This window comes from Capra hircus, chromosome 29 (genome assembly GCF_001704415.2).
Source record: "Capra hircus breed San Clemente chromosome 29, ASM170441v1, whole genome shotgun sequence".
Classification (NCBI taxonomy): Eukaryota; Metazoa; Chordata; class Mammalia; order Artiodactyla; family Bovidae; genus Capra; species Capra hircus.
This window is the reverse complement of record NC_030836.1, coordinates 49,540,409-49,557,325: the sequence shown is the minus strand read 5'-3', so window position 1 is coordinate 49,557,325 and position 16,917 is coordinate 49,540,409. Positions and strand designations below refer to the sequence as shown.

Genomic DNA, 16,917 nt, shown 5'->3' with positions numbered 1-16,917 from the left:
GGGAGAACGGGAAGATGCCTGCAGCTTACGTAGGTGGTGATTGGTATTCCATGTGAACCAAGTTATTCAGCCTCTTTTTCTCTGCTAATCTTCTAATCCCTCCCTGTCTGTAATTAAATAAGTTATTTCCAAGGATGCCGACGCTGTCCCCACCTTCGAATTCCCTGGATCCACCGGGGCTGGACCCCGGCACCCAGGCCTTGAGGCGTCACCCTGGCCGTCCCCGCGGCAGGGCCACGGGCTGGGCTTCGGGTCTCCGAGCCCGCCCTTCCCCAGCCACCGCGAGGTTTAGGTGTCTCTTCTGAGGGGGCGGGGCGGGGAGGGAGTCTTTCCTGCCCCTCACAGGTCCCCAGAAGCAGCGCCTCCCTGGCGAGCGTGCCACCACTAGCCTGGCTTCCTGCCCTCCCGCGTGCTCCCACGCCCTCCCCCCGGATGCTCTGGGGGCCACCTGGGCTCAAGCAGCAGCCGTGAGCTGTGCCAGCTGGACCATAAAGAAAGCTGAGCGCCGAAGAATTGATGCTTTCCGACTGTGGTATTGGAGAACTTTTGAGAGTCCCTTGGACAGCTGAGATCCAACCAATCAAAACTAAAGGAAATCAGTCCTGAATATTCACTGGAAGGACTGATGCAGAAGCTGAAACTCCAATACTCTGGCCACCTGATACGAAGAGCTGACTCATTGGAAAAGACCCTGATGCTGGGAAAGATTGAAGGCAGGAGAAGACGGGGACGACAGAGGATGAGATGGTTGGATGGCATCAGCGACTCAACGGACACGAGTTTGAGGAAACTCCAGGAGTTGCTGATGGACAGGGAGGCCTGGCGTGCTGCATTCCATGGGGTGGCAAAGAGTCGGACACGACTGAGCGACTGAACTGAATTGAGCAGCCGCGAAACGCGAGTCTGTCTCCACTTTTGCTCAACCGGTGGCATCTCCTTGCAGCCTGTGGGAGCCACATGAGTGGGGGAGGGGTGAGACGGATGGGGTGGGGGGTGTTTCAAGGGGAGGAGACCATTCCTTCCTGAAGAGAGCAAGATACAAGCCAGGCACATCAACAGGGGGCGTCAGGCCCCTTCCGTCCTGCACCTCGTCCAGCGCCCCACGCCCCACCACCACCTAGCATCCCGTGCTCCAGGAGGGGCCGGCCAGCTCTTGAGTCTCTGAGCCCTGAACAGACCAGGATCGCGTCTGCTAGAAAGTCTTTCTACTAGAAGTTGCTGTCACTCCCCCCAAGCAGTGACAAGGTGAGGGGACTGGCACCCTGTAAGTTCCTCCTGCGGCTCTGGGGAAGCTACAGGGCAGGGTGTGGCCCTGGGCCCGGGCCCTCCTGAGTTTCCACCCTCCCTGACTGCCATTCTATCCTCTTCCTGCCCAGCTGCCCTGGGAGGCAGGCCAGCCACTGTCGATGGGCCAGGAAGGGGGTGCTGAGTGGGGCCGGGGGTGCAAAGCACAGCTCTGAACCCCACATCATTCTAGACTTTTCACCACCAGCATCCAGATGCCCAAGAGCTGACCTGATGACCCAGAGGCCAAGGCCAGGTCCTCACTGCTTGCAGGAGCTGCCTGACACAGGAGCACGTGGTAACCGTCTGTCTGGGCACTGGCCATCTGGTCCCCTGGGACTATGCCCACCCAGCTTTCTTGTCATTTTTCATTGTTGATTTAAACGAGTTCTCGGCCTACCAAGGACAGGAAGAGAATTCTGGAGGAGACTCCGAGGCGGCTGGGGGCGGGGGCTGGAGGGCCTGGTGGGTCAGGCTGCACTTGGGTGGCCCAGTCTGCCCTGAAAGGTCCAGGGTGCAAGACAGGAGGCCCAGGGCATCGGGTCCAGAGTAGCCTGCCTTAGTGGCAAGGTGCAGACCACTTCAACCTGGAGAGCACCGCCCACCCCCCCACCGCCGCAGGGAGTGGAGCCATGTAGGGATCAGTGCCAGTGGGGACACTGCTCTCAGAGGGAGTACTGGGAGTCCCGAGTGCCTGGTGCAGGCGGGAGGGTGGGGACGGTGGGGAGGGCGGGGAGGGCTGGGACGGCAGGGCACACCTGCCCCTCCCTTGGCCCCAGCCCACGTCCATCTTGTCCCACGGCCTCTCCCTCTTTTATCCTTCATGTCCGTCAGGGCCAGGCTGCGGTCTCCTTGTACTATGGGGTGTGGTCTGCAGTCAGCTGCCCCGATCTGCCCCTTCAGGGGCATCCTGGGCTGTCTCAGCAAAGGCCAGCCCACTCCCCTGGACCTGGTGGCCAGGAGTACTGGGAACGGTGGCCACAGTGGAACTGAGGGGCTGCCTGGGGGCAGCCGGAGAGGGGGGGAGTGGGTTGTGATTGTGGGGAAGGGACCAGGCCAAATGCCCCCTGGAGTGCCCCGTGGGCAGCACCCCCGTGTCCTGAACCTGCTCATTGGCTGCTGGACGGGTCCCAGGCCTCCTGCACTGGCTCCTCAGAGGTGGGGAGGGGGCGGCGGACTGCGTCTCTCTGCTCCCTGCAGACTGCACGCCCCTCCACGCCTGACCTCCTCCCTCCATCCTCGAGGCCCCAACCCTTCCCCTCCAGCCCGACAGCTTCTGCTGGCATCGAATCTCTCCCCTGAGACACCCCAACCCTACTGGTTTCCAGAATTTCCCCAAGAAGGCAGCATACAACATGTGCGTCTGTTTATTTCACGCGTGGAGACGTGTCCCCAAATTGGAGGAGGAGCAAGAACATGGATACAAAACTGGTCAGCTCAGATGGCACCATCACAGCTGAATTTACGGCCCCGTCTGTGTCTGCACGTGCAGAGCTTCACACACACACACACACACACACACACACACACACACACAGCATCTGACACAGGAACAGAGGCCAGTTGACAGACGCTGTTCGCAGCCTGCCTAAAATATTGCAATTGCGTTTATTAAAAATGTGGGAAGGGAAGACCGTGCATGTCTGTCTGAATGAAGTGTCCCCCCCTCGGGCCCAGGCCAGGAATGCCCCCAGGCATGCCATGCTCAGATGTGCCCGCCCCAGCTTGGCATGTCCTGGCTGAGGGAGATGGGCTGGGCCTGTGAAGTGTATGAACTGGGCCCCACCGTGCAGACGGCACAGGGGGCAGAAGGAAGCTCCATCGCAGCCCAGCCGGCGCCTGAAGCCCACCTGCAGCCCGTCCAGGACAGCGTGGGCGGGGGCTTGGGAAGGGATGCTCTGTGTGTTGGGCCCCCAAGAGGACCTGGGGTGCCAGCTTGCTCCTCAGAGCCTCCTACTCACCCCTGCTGAGGGGCAACACCTGGAGCCCAGCGGGCCCTCCTGCCCCTCCACCATCAGCCCCCTGAGGCTGCCCGGGGAGGGGGTGATGAGGGAAGGCTGCCAGAGAGCGTGGCCCAGGGTGAAAGTGGCATTTGGCTTCAGCATTAAGGCCAGCGCGGGGTGGAGGGCCCTGTGGGAAAGGCCAGCGCCTCGCCAGGGGTATCCCGCGCAGCAACCACCCCCCCAGGTCCCTCCTGCTGTCCACGTGGGCCGTGCTCACGGAGTCTCTGCCTCCATAGGGCTGGCTTAAAGTGCTAGGTGCCTGGGAGGGAGGCTCGGCTTCCCCTGCCCCCTAGTCCTGCAGACGATGCCCACGCCATCCCCACTGGGCTCTTATTTGAGGATGTAGTTAATGAGCAGCTGACACGCCAGGAACACGCAGAGCAGGAACCAAGAACGAGGGCTGTGCAGGGGGCCCGGGGCCGGGGCCTGCCTGGCGCGGGCCGTGGAGCTCAGCATGGACGAGAGGTGCCTGGAATGAGAGGGCGTGGCGGTTCAGCCTTGGCCAGCCAAGCAGCAAGGTGGAGTCTGGCCCTTGGGTGAAAACGGGGCCAGGGGCTCGCGTAGGGGAGGGCCCCAGGGCACAGTGGCTGCCTGGGGCTCCCTGGGCACACCCTTCAGGGAGAGGGGTCAGGGCTAGTGGAGCTGGGGCTCTCACATCCCCCCTCCCACCTCCACTGCCGTGGGCTGAACGGCGTCTGCAAGTCCTGTGTTGGAGTCCTGACCCCCAGCAGCCAGAAGGCAACTGTTTGGAGATGTGACCTTTACAGGGGTAAAGAAAGAAATGGGGTCACTAGGCTGGGCCCTCATCCCACAGGACTGGGGGTCCCTGTAAGAAGAGGAGGTCAGGACACAGACACACACAGAGGGACAACCCTGTGAGGACGCAAGGAGGAGACGGCCGTCGTCTGCACGCCTAGGAGAGCAGCCTCGGGAGGACCAGCCCTGCTCTGATCTGGGATTTCCAGCCTCAAGGCCCAGGAGGGGCAAATGCCTGCAGCTGAAGCTGCCGGTCTGGGGCCTGGCTGGCAGCCCAGGAAAGCTGCAGCTCTGTCCTGGCCTCTTGACATCACTGTGTCTGGACCAAAGGCTGAAGCTACTGGCTGTGTTTCCACCCTCTCCCTCGCAGCAAAGCAGCACATCTCCTTCTGTGGTGCCCTAACCCCCCTCCTGGTTCCCACAGCCTCCGGGCCGGGCTCCTTCGTCTCGGTCTCTCACCTCAACTGCCCCTCCTCCTGGCAGTGGCCATCCTGTGGTGCCCGCCACTCGGGACTGACCTCTGCATTCCCCATTTCCAGCTCCACCCTGCCCAAATGCACCCTCCTCCAGGAAGCCCTCCCTGATCATGGAGACCGTGCCCCTCCCCCACTCGTTTCCCTTGGCCCTGCACAGCATCACCATGGAGCTGGTACAAAAGGGTAAGAAACACCTCTGGGCCCCCTTGGGTGAGTCGCAGGGGAAGTAGGGCTGGCCTCGTTACAGACATGAGATTCTAGGCTCCCAAGAGCAGCTCAGGTGTTCACAGCTGCCAAGGGCTCTCGGGGCGCCAGGCTCAGAGCCTCACCCTCTGCTCCATCTTCCTCCCTCCCCAGGGGCACTGCTGTCAACCCCAGTTCACAGATGGGGAGACTGAGGCCCAGACAGACCAAGGTTTTGCAGCTCAGAGACTTGCCGCCTTGACTGGAGCCTGGCTCTGGCGGAGAGGGGGGGTCCGAAACCGAACGTGTTCCTAGGCCCCCTGACGTGACTTGGCCCGCTATTTCTGAGGTCCTACTGGTTTTGGGGCTCGGGGGGCCACGGCCGCTGGTACCTTCTTCCAGCTTCCATCTAGCTCCGCCCCTCGGGGTTCTGGCCGTCCTGCACTCTGACCCCGCGCCCCCCAGCTGGTCCTCCGAGGGCGGCCCACCTGTGCAGCTCCTGCTGGGCCTCCCGGATGGACAGGATCGCCTCGTGCAGCACCTGCAGCCGCCGCGCCTCCTTCCCACACCGAGGGCACGGGCTCTCGCAGCCTACAGGTGTCAGGAAGGAGCCGGGAGAGGTGAGGATGGGCGGGTGGGGGCCTGAGGTTACAGCCCGCCTCCCTGCAGCCACTGGCACAAGAGGGAGGTGGTGCCCACCCCGGAGGAAACTCCCAGGATCAGCCAGCCTCTGATAAGCCCAGGGGGTCAAACGGGGAGACAGGCACTCCCTGAAGACAGGGGACCAGGAAGCGGGAGCCCACCTGGAGAGTCACAGGCCAGACAGGCAAGCCCCGCCCCTCGCCGGGCGCCCCGCCCCTCGCCGGGCGCCCCGCCCCTCGCCGGGCGCCCCGCCCCTCGCCGGGCGCCCCGCCCCTCGCCGGGCGCCCCGCCCCTCGCCGGGCGCCCCGCCCCTCGCCGGGCGCCCCGCCCCTCGCCGGGCGCCCCGCCCCTCGCCGGGCGCCCCGCCCCTCGCCGGGCGCCCCGCCCCTCGCCGGGCGCCCCGCCCCTCGCCGGGCGCCCCGCCCCTCGCAAGAGCAGACTCAGAGCCCGGCCCCCTAGCCCGTCCCCACCGGCTGCACCCGTCCAGAGGGTCAGCCCACAGGTCTCACCCGGAACAAAGTCTCCGTCCTCCTCCTCCTCGTCAGAGAGCTCAGGACAGGACTCGGGCGTGGAGCCGCTGCTCTCGGTGACCTGGCTGTGTCCGGAGGGCTGGTCGCTGGGCTTGCGGAGCCGAGGGTTGGGGGCGGACCCCTGAGGGGAGACGGAGCGGCTGAGCGGGAGCCCACCCACACCCACCGCACCCGTGGGGCCACCTGTGCCGCAGAAGGTGGCCGGCAGCGGTGGAGGCTGCTGGCTCTGGGCGGGTGACAGGCCCGGCCCTGACCTGACTGCAGCGCCCACCACCCCACTCCGACCCCCCATACAGAGGGAGATGACGGGGGCCGGGCCATAGGACTCCGGAGCCGGCAGGGCTGACCCTCTCAGCGCTCGCTGACGGCCAGGGCTTCCCCAGCGTGGATGCAGGGACCCTCGGAAGCCTCCCAAGGGCAGGGGTGGCCGCGTGACCGGAGGCCTGTCCCTGCGAGGGCCCAGGAGTGCCCTGCACAGAGGCCCTCGGCCCCGATGAGTGTGGTCAGAGCCGGGGCAGGGGGGTTTCCCACACAGGCAGGTTTTGGGGTGTGGTGGGGCCCGTTTTGACCAGAGAGGCTGAGGAGAGAGAGGAGGGTGAAGAGGCCTGCTGGGGGCACTCGTGCGGGAGAGACAGGGCTATCCGGTCCCGGCTGAGGGACTGCGGCACGTGGGGGAAGGGGCTGGGACACACACGACTCGGGAGGTATCTCGGCCCCCGTTTGCTGGGGAAATTGGGGCCACAGGGCAAGATGGGGGAGTCCACGCCTCCCTGCCCAGGGGGGAGTGCCCCCCAGTTGTATGCACAGTGGGCACCCAGCGGGCACTGATCCACACGTGGGGCCACCCTGGGCTCCCCCTGAAGTGGCACCTCTGCCACAGTGCTCCTCCCTTGTGCTCCCCAGGGCCTCCGGCTGTCCTCCCCACCCCACCCGCACCCCCTGCCTCTCCCACCCTCCTCACCCACCCACAGAGGCCCAGGAGTCTGTGCAAATGCCACCACCTCCTCCTCCTGCTACTTGGGCAAGCCCCTGGGCTGCCCTGAGGCTCAGTGTTTTCATCTGTACAATGGGATACCGCCCCGCCAACACCACGGAGAGCGGTTCTGGGGAGCGACGGGGCAGGGCCAGTGCACCCTAGCACAGTGCCCTGAACATCGGGGTGTCCCAGGAACTGCGTGTCCTGCAAGGGGGGGGTGGTCTTGGCCCCTTGCTGGGTGGGGAAAGGTGGGACAGGGACCCAGGGGGACACCAGGGGAGACCCTGCTGAGATGTGTGTGGGTCAGAGTGATGGGGACCCAGCAGAGAAGGGCCAGGTTAGCTGGGTGTGAGGTGGGGGCGGAGGACCCCAGGCTGGGCCCAGGGCTGGTTCTGACCTGGTGCCTGGGCCCCGGGCTGCCCAGGAAGGCGGTCTCCCGCTGCAGGGTGTGCAGGACCCCATCTTGCTCAAACTGGGCGATGTCCTTCAGGGGGTCCCAGGGGCTGCAGCTGGGGGGAGTCCAGAGAGTGTGGGTTGGCAGGGGCGGTGGCCCACACAGCAAGGGGCCCCCTCCCGGCCCAGCCCTCAGCCTCTCATCAGGGCTGAAGCCCCCAGGGGAGTGACCACAGCCTGCCCCCGAGAGCAGCCCCCGTGTGGCCCTCCCTCCCCATCACTCAGGGCCAGGACAGTGGGCGTTTGCGGGCTGCCGCCACTCACTTCTCGTATCGGTAGCGCCACTCCTGGGTGGCAGGGTCCAGGTGGAAGAGCTGGGGCGTCCAGGGCACCAGGTTCTGCTGGCGCTCCCGGGCCCGCTGCCGCTGCGCCTCCTCTAGGGAAAACTTCTCCTGCGTGGCTTTGTGCTGGTCACCCTCGCTGATGGCCCTGGTGACATGCTGCCAGAGCCTGCGAGTGGAGCACCCGCTCTGAGCCAAGGGGACCTGGGCAGCCTTGACCCTTCACACTAGAGGGGAGGCTCAGAGCAACCTCCATTTGATTGCCTCCAGCAACAGGGAGCTCACTACCTGTCAGGGTGCCCATCTCTCCTGGGCACTGTTTATTTACCATGGGATGGTTCTTTCCTATGCTGGGTGCACACTTGGCACCACAGGGCCCTCCCTACAGAGCTCGCTTTTCCCCCAGGCCTCCCTTTCTCTCCCTCCAGCTTCCCACAGCCGGACGTGTCCTCTGCCACCAGGGATCCCCTCGGGTCTGTCCTCGTGCCAGGGACATCCAGGGAACATGCATCCAGGGATCACAGCTGCCATCCTGGCCGCTCCAGCTGGGGTCAGGGGTCCTGCAGCACTCAGGCCTCACCTCTCCGACTCCAGCTCCGTCTGCTCCTCCAGCAGCACCGTGTACCGCTTCAGCCGCTGCCTGCGCACCTCCTCGCTGGGGTTCCAGAAGAGCTCAGGGCCTCCTCTGCCCTCCTCCTTGATGAACACTTCCCTGTCCTGCCCCAGATGGCCGGGCGGGTCAGAGGTGCCGGCCATGGCCTCCGGAGCCCGGGCCCGCCCTCCCGCCCACGCCTGCCCAGAGGCGGGCCTTACCCAGTGTCCCGTGAGCCGTGCCAGGACCTCCTCGCCCGACGTGATCTTCCCCGAGATCTGGTTGATGCTCGTGCTGCCCCCGAAGAAGGGCTGTGGGGACATGCCCGAGATGGACGCGGGTGAGGGCGCTGAGCTGGGGAGGAGGAGGGGCCCCTTCCTCGTGGGGGTGCGAGCTCCCAGCCCTGGTGCACAGCAGGGGCGGCCACACTCGCCCACGGCCCAGCCAGAGCTCCAGGGTGCAGGGTCCCTGCCAGGCCTTGGCGCCCGGTGGTGGGGACGGGCCTCGGCCTCGCCTGTCTCTGCTGTGTGGTCTGCGGGCAGCCCCTTCCCCTCTCTGCGCCCCTCACAGGCTCCGGCTGTGCTACAGGATGGCCAGGAGCTGCTCATCCGTGTGCCCCTGATCAGGAAACCATCCCTGGGCACAGAGAGGGTGGTGGGGGACCCCCCAGGGCCTCGCCTCTCCCCTGCCCGAGCCCCACGCCCCCCAGGCCCTGGGGTGGCTGAGCTGCCTGTGCTACCTGGAGCTTGAACTCCAGCTCAGCCTGCAAGCTGTTCTTCTCACACTCGACGGTCACCCTGCCACCCAGCTCCATGGCCATCGTGCCGTAGAGGATGCCTGCAAGACAGCCGCGGCGGGGGTCAGCGCTGCCCCGCGGCCGGCTGAGCCCCCAGGCCTCGGTGGAGTCCCAGCAGCGCTGAGCCGGGGATGAGTGTGTCGGGCCCCGAGGGTGAGAACGGAGCGGGGATGACAGGTGCTCCTGGGGGAGGGTGAAAATCGGACCTGGCTCCTCATGGGCCTGCTACCCCCGGCGGACGGGCTCTCTGCCTTTGCTCATGTGAGTTGCCAAGTCTCAGAGACACCCCCACCCTTAACTGGATCACCGCCTCCAGGAAGCCCCTGTTCCAGGCTCCCAGGAGCTCCACTGTCCCCTAGGAGACCCTCATCACTGTGGGTCACTTGGCTCCGCAGTTCCTGCCCTGCGTGGGTCTGTTTTAACTTAATACGTCAATGTTTTAATTAGCAAAGGAAAGCACGAGCCTTCTATTTCTGGTCAGATGGAAGGCTTACTCTGAAAGAAAGAAATGAAGGAGGAAGGGGAGAAGAGAAGGCAGGAGGGAAGGATCCCTGTCACCCTAAGACACTTAGAGATGTGGGATAAAATATGTCTTTCGAAACTTCTTAAAAAATACAAGCTAACTGAAGTAGCAACATGGCGGGAATCACCCCCAAATCCTCCAGGCACCCCATGGAAAAGCTACACTGAAGGGAGGGCGCCTCCGAGCTGCTTGGGCACTTCTCCAGGACAGGGCAGCGTGGGGTCAGAGACGCAGGTACAGGGGGCCTGGTCTTCCAAGGTGGGGGTGAGGGCATCAGAGGCTCTAGAACTGTCTACACCCTGCTTTGTAGTTTTGACTTTGGAACCAGGCACCTGTTTTCACTTACAAAATTATTTTCAAGATGAAATAGCAATTCCTAAAAATCCAAAGTGCAATGAAACCAAAGCCCAGGATGAGTGTCCTTGGTGGCATGATCTGAGGGGGAGTATTCAGTGCCATCAGAGATCCCAGGGGGACCTACCGAAGACGGGAAGGAGCACAAAAATCACAGCCCATACGGCCTTCATGGGCTTCCCTGGGGGTTCAGATGGTAAAGAATCTTGCCTGCAGTGCAGGAGACCTGGCTTCAGTCCTTGGGTCAGGAAGATCCCCTGGAGAAGGGAATGGTTACCCACTCCAGTATTCCCGCCTGGAGAATCCCATGGATAGAGGAGCCTGGCGGGCTACAGTCCACGGGGTCGCAGTGACTCAGGTAAGACTTTCACATCACGCTGTCACCAGCCATCATCCTGCTGGCGGGCGGGGCTGTGTTGTTGTGAGTGCTGTGGGTGGGGTGTGAGTAAGATAGAAAGTGAGCGTGCTGGGCTCATGGAAATGTGCTGTCTCGTATGGGAGGAAGACATTTCACATGTGCTGAACAGGGTGGACAAAAACCCACTGTCTTGAATCTGGATTGTAAACATAAGTGTGAATGCATCTGTTTTAATCTTTAAAAAACAAACAATTCTATGTTCCGCTCAGTGGAAAGCCCTAGGGAAACAGAGACCAGACCACTCAAAGGACGCATACCTGGCCTGCAGACAATGGTGCCTAAGTCTAAAATACCTCTTCTTACTGGAAAGAACCAGAGACTCCCTGGAGAAATGGCTGATTCACGGGCTAGAGTAGGAGACGCCCGCGTCTCCTGGGATCACGGCAGGAGGAGGCAGGCTGCTCGGGCTGGGTGTACCAAGGTCCCAGGGCCAATCTGAGGGCTCCCGCCGGCCAGCGTGGCACAAGGAGCAGCCAGCATGATTCCAGCTGGAATACTCTTTATGGTCAGGCATGTTCCGATCCAACCATGTTCCAAGCAACATGACCTCACCCAGGACCACCTTTGGAGGAGTTCAGGGGGAAAACTCACTACTGTTTTGAAAATGCCAGTCTGGATGAGTCATAAGCTGGAATCAAGATTGCTGGGAGAAACATTATATCAACAGCCTCAGATATGCAGATGATACCACTCTAACGGCAGAAAGTGAAGAGGACCTGAAGAGCCTCTCGATGAGGGTGACGAGGAGCCTGAAAGAAACTCAACACAAAAAACTTAAGATCCTGGCATCTCATCCCATCGTTTCACGCATGGCAAACAGAAGGGGAAAAAATGGAAGCAGCCACAGATTTTATTATCTTGGGCTCCAAAATCACTGTGGACAGTGACGGCAGCCAGGAAATTCAAAGACACTTGCTCCTTAGAAGGAAAGCTGTGACAACGTGGACAGTGTATTAAAAAGCAGAGACATCACTTTGCTGACAAAGGTGTGTATAGTCTAAGCTATGGTTTTTCCAGCAGTCATGTACAGATGTGAGAGTTGGACCATAAAGAAGGTCGAGTGCTGAAGAATTAATGCTTTCGAATTGTGGTGGTGGTAAAGACTCTTGAGAGTCCCTTGGACTGCAAGGAGATCCAACCAGTCAATCCTAAAGGAAATCAACACTGAATATTCATTGGAAGGACTGATGCTGAAGCGAAGCTCCAATACTTTGGCCACCTGATGCAAAGAGCTGACTCACTGGAGAAGACCCCGATGTTGGGAAAGATAGAAGGCAGGAGGAAAAGGGGACGACAGAGGATGAGATGGTTGGATGGCATCACTGACTCAGTGGTCATGAATCTGAGCAAACTCTGGGAGACCGTGAAGGACAGGGGAGCCTGGGGCACTGCATTCCATGGGGTCCAAAGAGTCAGACACGACTGAGCAACTGAACAACAACATTTGGAGAAAAAATCTGGCATTTATCCATCATGTGCCGGACCGAGTGACTGGGCACGTGGTAGTGAGTGGGAGTTTCTCTTTGCAGAAGATTGCCTGCTGGCTGGCTGAAGGAGCAAGGGACCATCACCACACGCGGTGCCGCCCAGGTTAGTGGAAGCAGGCGCTGAGACTCCACATCCCATCCCTGCCGCTACCGTTGCAGAGATGAAGGCAGCTCGACATCGCAAACCTCGTGGCGGGGAGGTGGGAACTGCCTGCTTGATGGAAAATCTGTGCCTGAAAGTGATCAAGCCTCCAAGGATGAGGTCAGCCTCCAGATTATAGAGAATACGTTCAGCTACACCATGGACACAGCCAGTAAATCCAGACCGGAGGAAACCCCACAAGCAAATGATCTTATTCCTTCAAGAAATACACTGTGAGGGAAAAAAGGGTGCAGGGTCATACGGAGCACCGAGTGTGACCCTCGCCTGGAATCCTCTTCAAACAAATGAACTGCGACATGTGTATGTGTGTATCTACACACACCTCGGCTTCCCTGGTGGCTCAGAGGGTAAAGAATCTGCCTCCAGTGCAGGAGACGGGGGTCTGACCCCTGGGTCGGGAAGGTCCCCTGGAGGAGGGAATGGCCGCCCACTCCAGTATTCTTGCCGGGAGCATCCCACGGACAGAGAAGCCTGGCGGGCTGCAGTCCGTGGGGTTGCCAAGAGTCAGATTAGACTGAGCAACTAACACTTTCATGTATATAAACATACATGTATTTATGATAATTGGGGGTCTTTGAACACTGACTGTGGATCTGATGATTTTAAGGAAAGAGTCTTGGTTACTTTTTCTGTGTATGTAATGACAGACTTGTTGCTATGGCTAAGAAGGGAAATCCTTACCTTGTAGTGAGTGAGTCACTACAAGATAAAGCAGAGATGATGTGATCTCTAGAATCTACTTCAAATGAATGCCGTGGGGGGGCATGTGACTGAGAACAAAGGAAGCAAGATACTCACAACACAGTGTTGTGCGTCTGTGGTTGGGAGGGGGGCCCTGTCCTTTCACAAGTATTTGATGTTTTCCATAACAGAAGGTTGATGAAAAAGTCCTGTTCTTTTAAATGCGCTGATGAACAGATAGGCATGCAAATAAATAAGAGTAATTCTCTGGGAGAAAAAGATAAGAAGAGGAGGGGAGGAGAGGAGGAGGGGCAGGGGTAAGGGGAGGAGGAGGGAGAGAAGCATCTGTCCTCTGAGCAGCGAGGCCTTTGCTGACCTGACCCTTGGTGTCCTGTGGGGAGCAGGACAGAGGGGCTGCCCCAGGGTAGCAAGGAAAGTGTGCTCTGAGCCATTTCCATAAAACTGGGGCTCTCACCTCCCTACACCCTCAGCAAAAGGAGAGTGAAGGAAACAGTGGTATTGGGCACGGTTCTCAGGGTTAAAGGGCTTCCCTGGGGCTCAGCTGGGAAAGAATCTGCCTGTAATGTGAGAGCCGGGTTCAGTCCCTGGGTCGGGAAGATCCCCTGGAGGAGGGAAAGGCTGCCCACTCCAGTATTCTGGCCTGGAGCATCCCATGGACAGAGGAGCCTGGCCAGCCACAGTCCATGGGGTTGCCAAGAGTCACATACAACTGAGCAACTAACACTTTCACGTACATAAACATACCTGTATTTATGACAATTAAGGGACTTTGAATACTGACTGTATGTCTGATGATAGTAAGGAGAGAGTCTTGTTTATTTTTTTTGTGTATGTGATGACAGTCTTGAGGTTATGGCTAAGAAGGGGAATCTTCACCTTGTAGTGAGCTGAGTCACTGCTGTGTAATGACACAAAAAGCAGCACAGATGATGTGACATCTAGACGCTACTTCAAATGAATGCGGTGGGGGGCGTGTGACTGAGAACAGAGGAAGCAGGATGCCCACAACACACTGTTGTGTGTACATGGTTGGGAGGGGGCCCCTGTTCTTTTGCATATGTTTGATGAGAATTCCATGGACTGTATAGCCCACGGGGTCACAAAGAATCGGACAAGACTGAGCACCTTTCACTTCACTCAGAGTTAAAGATGCCTCCACCTCTCGCATCCCTGGCCTTAACTTTGTAACGTGAGTTTGCAACTCAAATAGAAACTTCCTGGGCTTCCCCGGTAGTCCAGTGGCTGAGAATCTACCTGCCAATGCAGGGGACACAGCTTGTATCCCTGGTCCGGGAGGGTATTCCCTGGTCCGGGAGGGTCGCCCCTGGTTCGGGAGGGTCGTCCCTGGTCCGAGGGTCGTCCCTGGTCCGGGAGGGTATTCCCTGCTCCGGGAGGGTCATCCCTGCTCCGGGAGGATCCCACATGCAGTGCAGCATCTAAGCCCGGGCACCACGACTGCCGAGCCTGTGCTCTAGAGCCTGGGAACCACAACTGTGGAGCCCACGTGTCCCAACTATGAAGCCCGTGCCCTCAAGCCAGCTCTGCAACAAGAAGAGCCGCTTCAGTGAGCAGCCTGCAAACCACAGCGAAGAGTAGCCTCTGCTTCCTACAACTAGAGCAAGCCTATGCATCAGTAAGTAAATTTTTTAAGAATAGAGACATTTCCTGTGTCGTTCACAACCTACTGGACACAACCACCTAGTATAGGGGAAGACCCCCAACCGAATTAGAATCCCAAAGTCTCAATATACACAGTCATCCCCGAAGGAATGTTTATCCAGCATCTCACTACTGTGGGCAGAGGGGACCCAGCAGTAAAGTGGCTAGAATAGTGAAATTCCTAGATAGAGAATAGAAAACAATTATGTTTACAGTGTTTATAGATCTTTAAGAAGAAATTTTGAACTTGATCAAGGAGCAAGAAACAAATATAAACCAACAAAAAAGTTTGAAATGAAATCAAATGAAATTTTTAGGGGAAAAAACTCTCTAACATCGAAATTAAACTCAGTGGATGAATTAAGTGTAAGGCTAGTAAGAGTTGAAGGTTTAGATCTAAAGAGGTTATCTAGAACGCAAAAAGATGAAAGATATGAAATGCAGGGCATAGAAGGTCTGATTGAAGTTCTAGAAAATTGAGAAATTGGAATGAAGCAGTATTAAAAAATAATGGCTTAAAAACTTCCACACTTGATCAAAACCATGAAATCTCTGCCTAAAAAGCTTAAACAAACCGAAACCCTTACAAATAAAAGAAGAAAGCTGACTTCTCTGGTGGTCCAGTGGCTAAGAATCCGCCTGCCCATGCAGCAGACAGAGTTTTGATCCCTGGTCTGGGGAGATCCCACAGACTGAGAGGCAACGAAACCTGGGCACCACAACTGCCGAGCCCGAGCTCTGGAGCCGTGAGCCACAACCACTGAAGTCCGAGGGCCCTGGAGCCCGTGCTCCGAGATGAGAGAAGCCCCGGGAGCGAGAAGCCTGTGCACCACAAAGGAGTGTGGGCCCTGCGGGCTTGCTGCAACGAGAGGAAAGCCCTTGCACAGCAACACAGACCCAGCACTGTCAAAAGCAAAAACGAATAAATACATTTAAAAGGAAAAAGGAAACCCAGAGCTGTCAAGCCGCAGAAAGGGATGGAGGAAACGTAAGTGCGTATTGCTTAGTCAAAGACACTGATTTGAAAATGCCACATACCCTATGATTCCAGCTCTGTGACCTTCTGAAAAGAGCAAACCTATGCAGACAGTGAAAAGACCAGTGGTTTGGGGGAGGGAGGAAGAGGTGAATTCATCTATTCATGTGTAACCATCATAAGAAATCTTTAGGGTGGTGAAACGATCCTGTAATCTTGTAGTGATAGAACACTTATTTGTCCCAGCCCATATAATTACACAACAAAGTGTGAACCCTAATGTAAACTACGGACTTAATATTCAACAATAATTTGTCAATACCAGCTAACCAACTGTGACACTGTAGCACACTAATGAAAGATGTTTACAGTAAGGAATTCCTGTGTGTGTGTGAGTATACTCATCTGTGTGTGTGTATACTTGTGTGTGTGTGTGTATACTTGTGGGTGTGTCAGTATACTCCTGGGTGTCTGTCTGTGAGAGAGAGTATACTCGTGTGTGTGTGTGTGTGTATACTCATGGGTGTGTGTGTATACTCATGGGTGAGTATACTCCTGTGTGTCTGTGTGTGTGAGAGTATACTCGTGTGTATATGTATGTGTGTATACTCATGTGTGTGAGTATACTCGTGGGGGTGTGTGTGTGTGTGAGAGAGAGTATACTCGTGTGTGTGTATACTCGTGGGTGTGTGTGTATACTCGTGGGTGTGTGAGTATACTCCTGTGTGTCTGTGTGTGAGAGAGTATACTCATGTATGTGAATATACTCATGTGTGTGAGTATACTTGTGTGTGTATGTATGTGTGTATACTCATGAGTGTGAGTATACTCGTGTGTGTGTGTGTGTGTGTGTGTCTGAGAGAGAGAGTATACTCGTGGGTGTGTGAGTATACTCTGGGTGTGAGTATACTCATGGGTGTGTGTGTGTGTGTGTGAGAGAGAGTATACTCGTGTGTGTGAGTATACTCATGTGAGTGAGTATACCTGTGGGTGTGTGTGAGTATACTCATGGGTGTGTGAGTATATTCCTGTGTGTCTGTGTGTGTGTGAGAGAGTATACTCGTGTGTGTGACTATACTCGTGGGGGTGTGTGTGTATACTGTTGTGTGTATATGTATACTCATGGGTGTGAGTATACTTGTGGGTGTGTGTGTATACTCGTGTGTGTGTGTGTGTATACTCATGGGTGTGTGAGTATATTCCTGTGTGTCTGTGTGTGTGTGTGAGTATACTCGTGGGTGTGAGTATACTCGTGGGTGTGAGTATACCTGTGGGTGTGTGTGAGTATACTCCTGTGTGTGTGTGTGTATACTCATGGGTGTGTGAGTATATTCCTGTGTGTGTGTGAGTATACTCGTGTGTGTGTGTGAGTATACTCATGGGTGTGTGTGTATACTCTGTGTGTGAGTATACTCATGGGTGTGTGAGTATATTCCTGTGTGTCTGTGTGTGTGTGTGAGTATACTCGTGGGTGTGAGTATACTCGTGGGTGTGAGTATACCTGTGGGTGTGTGTGAGTATACTCCTGTGTGTGTGTGTGTATACTCATGGGTGTGTGAGTATATTCCTGTGTGTCTGTGTGTGTGTGAGAGTATACTTGTGTGTAAGAGAGTATACTCGTGTGTGTGTGTGTGTATACTCGTGCATGCATGCGTGTGTGTTG

General features: G+C 57.7%; 1 protein-coding gene across 2 annotated transcripts in view; it reads right to left on the bottom strand.

Annotated features, from left to right (window-relative positions):
* Window positions 2,634-16,917, bottom strand: part of OSBPL5 (oxysterol binding protein like 5) — a 69,105-nt gene continuing 54,821 nt past the window's right edge. For both annotated transcript variants that reach the window (XM_018043331.1, XM_018043332.1), the window contains exons 15-22: window positions 8,916-9,013; window positions 8,398-8,487; window positions 8,165-8,301; window positions 7,568-7,753; window positions 7,248-7,359; window positions 5,854-5,995; window positions 5,191-5,293; window positions 2,634-3,756 (exon numbers count right to left, since the gene is read on the bottom strand). In XM_018043331.1, the coding sequence (XP_017898820.1) occupies window positions 3,618-3,756; window positions 5,191-5,293; window positions 5,854-5,995; window positions 7,248-7,359; window positions 7,568-7,753; window positions 8,165-8,301; window positions 8,398-8,487; window positions 8,916-9,013 (1,007 nt within the window). In that variant the 3' untranslated portion in view covers window positions 2,634-3,617. The remainder of the gene's footprint in view (window positions 3,757-5,190; window positions 5,294-5,853; window positions 5,996-7,247; window positions 7,360-7,567; window positions 7,754-8,164; window positions 8,302-8,397; window positions 8,488-8,915; window positions 9,014-16,917) is intronic.